This window comes from Penaeus vannamei, chromosome 20, assembly GCF_042767895.1.
Source record: "Penaeus vannamei isolate JL-2024 chromosome 20, ASM4276789v1, whole genome shotgun sequence".
Taxonomy (NCBI): domain Eukaryota; kingdom Metazoa; phylum Arthropoda; class Malacostraca; order Decapoda; family Penaeidae; genus Penaeus; species Penaeus vannamei.
The window spans coordinates 2,982,386-2,987,385 of record NC_091568.1 but is presented as its reverse complement, the minus strand read 5'-3'; the positions used below and the strand labels follow the sequence as shown (position 1 = coordinate 2,987,385).

The 5,000-nt window shown below is 44.8% G+C and overlaps 1 protein-coding gene across 1 annotated transcript in view; it reads left to right on the top strand.

Annotated features, from left to right (window-relative positions):
• The window catches only part of LOC113816411 (proteoglycan 4), a 20,172-nt gene extending 18,183 nt beyond the window's left edge, over window positions 1-1,989 (top strand). The window contains exon 5 of the mRNA XM_027368487.2: window positions 1-1,989. This exon is cut by the window's left edge and continues 906 nt beyond it. Coding sequence (XP_027224288.2) covers window positions 1-1,332 — 1,332 coding nt within the window. The 3' untranslated portion in view covers window positions 1,333-1,989.
• The last annotated feature ends 3,011 nt before the right edge of the window (window positions 1,990-5,000 follow it).

Here is a 5,000-nt window from a genome sequence, read left to right as displayed (position 1 = left end):
GCTATCGAGGCCACGAACGGGACCCAGCAGGCCGCCGTGGTAACAGGTCGTCCCCCCATTGCGCATCCTCTCCCGCACCACTCCGTGGGGCCCCCTTACCCCGGGTCCTGGGTGTATGTCCAGCCCCCTGGTTCTCAGAGGCGCCCTTTCCGACCCCCCTACGGGAAGAGACCCATCATCAGGCCCTTCAGACCTGTCAACAGGCGGCCTCCTCCGTATCCTAAGGTTAAGCCCCTCCGGCCTCTGCAGCCCAACATCGGGGCGTCGTCGCACTATAAGCCCAATCGCTTGGTGGAACCTGAAGGCAACCGTGACCCCGAGAACCCCGCGGCAAATTCAACCAACCTCGATGGCGGGGAAATTGGGGTTGAGTTTAATGAGCTAGATAATCTTCCGTCAGCCTCCTCTCCTGACGCGTCTGAAGGTTACCCGCAACTTCTGCCAGGGTTCTACCGCAAGGGGAACCGGCCCTTCCAGCTGGGGAAGCCGGGGGGCAACGCGACCGAAGGCGCTCAGCTGTCCGGGGGCGAGGACAGCTTGGTGGACCTCATCAACCTCATAAAATTCCTTGTGCCTCCGACACAGCTTCAGCCCCCGAGATTCGCACCGGGGGAGGGGCGGCCGCCTCGCCCGTCTGCGCCCTGGGGTAGCAGCCTACTGGAGATGGTTAAGCCTCCCGGCCCTTCTCCGGCAGTGACGGTCGGCGTTCAAGACCAGACGCCGAAGACCACTGGGCAGTTCCCCTTAGACTATGCCTTCATGGATGAGGACTACGTCTCGCAGGGGCCGGAAGACGCAGGATCTTCAGGTCCAGGAAGAAACCCCACAAGCCAAAAGCCTCAAGCAATAGACCTTGAAAGTGAAAGGAATTCAACGTCTCAGGAGAACATCCTGTCGAACGAGATCGGCTCCGTGAGCAGGCCGTCCCCCGAAGGGCACGTCGGCACGATGAAGCTGAAGCTGTCGGTGTTGGATCCTCACGACGCCGAAGAGGAACCGCCCGGCGCGCCTCCCTTCGCTCACGGGGCACTGGCCGGCGACGGGGCTTTGCAGGACACTACCTTACGTACGTGGGTCGTGTCCTCGCCGTCGCCAGAGTCCTCGGACAGCGCGGACCCTTCCTCTGCCACAGAGTCCGTCGCATCCGGGGAAGCCTCGACGGACGCCGTGTGGCCCTACGTGTCCCCGGGGCCGTCCAACGCGACGGACGGCGAAGGGTCCTCGCGACCGCCTCCGCCGCCGCCGCAACAGGGCTTCTGGCCGAGCCTTCTGAAGGAGCTGTACTACTGGCCGAATTCCCAGAACCGCAGGACGTGGCCAGTCCTTCACTGATTCCTTGTACAACGATGGAAGTAATTAGTGTGATAGATTTTAGAATCGTGACGTAGATTTATTTCCGTGTCGATCTGTGATAAACGATGGTACCACCGCACTTTGTATGTAGGGCAGTAGTTACCGCTAGGCTTTGTTGCCTCTGGGCATGAGACTACAGAGAGACCTTTTTCAGGCCTCAAGAAAACAAGAAAGAAAAACTCTGTGTACCATCCTACGGGCATTTCCTTCCAACGTGTCATCAGCTTAAGACGTGACTTAAATTCCTTTCTGTTTGAAGCAAAACTGGTGCGGCGATTTCTATCAAGTTCAAGGTGACAGGTCGAGTTAGACCAAGGACGAGACGCCATTAAAATAATCGAAAAAAAAAAAATCAGATGCCCAGGGTGCAATGTCAGTTTTGCAAGGTGAGGCATATAGTTCATATCCATTTAGAGAAGCTTCTAGAATAGCAATTTTTTATTCCATATTTTGTATGTTTTTTGTTCTGCTGCATTTCAGTGTTTTCAATAATGTCTTTTATAGTCAAGAAGTATAAAGACCAAACATTTTTTTCTAAACAAACGAAAGTACTGTGACTGTTTACCTGGAGGTTAGAATAGATTAGTTATGTTTTGTTGTTTTATATCTGTAAATGAAAATAAATTCAGAAACACACTGTTTAAAATCAGGTACTTATCTGTCATTAGGTGGAACATGTCAGAGTGTAGCAGTTTTAATCTTCGTTACAACAATAATAATGATGAGAAATAACAAATGATAACAATAAAAAAATAATAATGATTATGGCGGTGGTGATGACATTTACATACACAGCAACGCCACCATCAATAATGATAATGATGAAAATTATAATGATATTAATAATAATAATGAATATAATAATAATTATAATAATGATGATAATAATAACAGTAATTATAATGGTAAAATACTAATAACAATAATGATGATGATAATGACAATAACAATAATAGTAATAATGATAATATTGATAATAGTAATAATAATGATAATAAATAATATGATAATAATAATAATAATAATAATAATGATAATGATAATAATAATAATGACAATAATAATAACATTATTATTATTATCATTATTTTTATTACCAATAATAATAATAAAGATGATGACAATGAAGATAAATCTAATGATGGTCGTGATAATGACAACGATGATGAAAAAAGGAGGGTGAAGGCAAGATAATGATAATAGTTACATGAACTGCAAAAACAATGACATTTCAATGTTATTACCACAGCAGGCAATGATGATAGCATTAAGATAAAAATGAGGTTAATAATAATGATGATGATAACACTAACGACAATAATATTTAGATATGTTTATGGAAAAGATGACGAAGATAACGATGACGAAAAACTAGAAAAAGTGATAATAAAGAATAAGGACACATTCCTCTGCCTTTATAAAAAAAAAATAATAAAAAAAATAAACACTATACTCAGGTACCAGTTCTGGAAGATTCTAAAATCCGGTTTGTGTTTTTTTCCGTCAGAACGATGATGAAAATTATAATAAACTAACAAAATTAGTTATGTAGACATTGGTAACAACAACAAAAATAATGACAATAACAAATAAGGGTAAAAGTAACAGCAACAAACACGAAGGCAAAAATGATACCGATAAAAAGCCAGCAACAACAGCGCTAAGGAGCCTCCTTCGACATAACACATTGCAGCGGCAGCGAACGTGAATGCTAAACCTCTTTCTGCAAGACCTTAAGGCCCAGATTTCCTCCTCCTCTTTTTTTTTCTTTTTTTTTTTTTGGCTGCCATCTAGTGCCGGGATTTCCCACCTGTTGTCGATGGCGAAACAGTTGCCAGCGAGAGAATAAAGCAGCGGGAATATTCTGTTCGCTGCTGATTCATATTGGGATCCATGCAATCTGAGGGCGAATTGCAGCTGGTTGCATTGTCCGGTCGCCTTTGCGCTGTCACTGTTTGGTTTCTGAAACGGAAATCTGAGCCGAGCGTGGATGTCATAACGAGAAATTGCTTGTTTCGAGTTTCCTTTCCCACTGGAATTGGGTAAAAAAAAAAAAAAAAAGGGAATGCAGTGTTAAGTGAATACAGAAGAGAGAAGGGCACATAAAAAGAAAATAATATCCAAGACGAGGTGAGAATACATAGTGCCATCAGGATTGCAACTTAACTAGTATATTTTTGCAAATTCAAGCATTAAAGGATCTCTGGATAGGCAACTAATCAGCAGTGTATGGCCATCATGATGCTCTGCGTACGCCAAGGGGCTGGCTACTTCAGCATAGCATGTGTGTGCCGGGTCTATGAGTACAGACTATGGGCGTCCATGAGTGTTGTTATCGTGGGTTGTAATAGGTGTTATTATCCTAAGTTGGGCGTCCATGTGTTGTTATAGGCATTGTTATCCTAAGTTGGGCGTCCATGAGTGTTGTTATCGTGGGTTGTTATAGGCATTGTTATCCTACGTTGGGCGTCGATGAGTTGTTATCGTGGGTTGTTATAGGCATTGTTATTCTACGTTGGGCGTCCATGAGTGTTGTTATCGTGGGTTGTTAAGGCATTGTTATCCTACGTTGGGCGTCCATGAGTGTTATTGTGGGTTGTTATAGGCATTGTTATCCTACGTTGGGCGTTCATGAGTGTTGTTATCGTGGGTTGTTAAGGCATTGTTATCCTACGTTGGGCGTCCATGAGTGTTGTTATTGTGGGTTGTTATAGGCATTGTTATCCTACGTTGGGCGTCCATGAGTGTTGTTATCGTGGGTTGTTAAAGGCATTGTTATCCCAAGTTGGGCGTCGATGAGTTGTTATCGTGGGTTGTTAAAGGCATTGTTATCCTACGTTGGGCGTCCATGAGTGTTGTTATCGTGGGTTGTTATAGGCATTGTTATCCTACGTTGGGCGTCCATGAGTGTTGTTATCGTGGGTTGTTATAGGCATTGTTATCCTACGTTGGGCGTTCATGAGTGTTGTTATCATGGGTGGTTAAGGCATTGTTATCCTACGTTGGGCGTCCATGAGTGTTGTTATTGTGGGTTGTTATAGGCATTGTTATCCTACGTTGGGCGTCCATGAGTGTTGCTATCGTGGGTTGTTAAAGGCATTGTTATCCCAAGTTGGGCGTCGATGAGTTGTTATCGTGGGTTGTTAAAGGCATTGTTATCCTACGTTGGGCGTCCATGAGTGTTGTTATCGTGGGTTGTTATAGGCATTGTTATCCTACGTTGGGCGTCCATGAGTGTTGTTATCGTGGGTTGTTATAGGCATTGTTATCCTACGTTGGGCATCGATGAGTGTTGTCATCGCGGGTTGTTATAGGTGTTATTATCCTACGTTGGGCGTCCATGAGTGTTGTTATCGTGGGTTGTTATAAGCATTGTTATCCTAAGTTGGGCGTCCATGAGTGTTGTTATCGTGGGTTATTATAGGCATTGTTATCCTACGTTGGGCGTCCATAAGTATTGTTATCGTGGGTTGTTATAGGCATTGTTATCCTAAATTGGGCGTCCATGTGTTGTTATAGGCATTGTTATCCTACGCTGGGCGTCCATGAGTGTTGTTATAGGCATTGTTATCCTAAGTTGGGCGTCCATGAGTGTTGTCATGCGGGCGCGAGCGCGTCCCGGCCCGCCACGGGGAGGAGGCATCAGT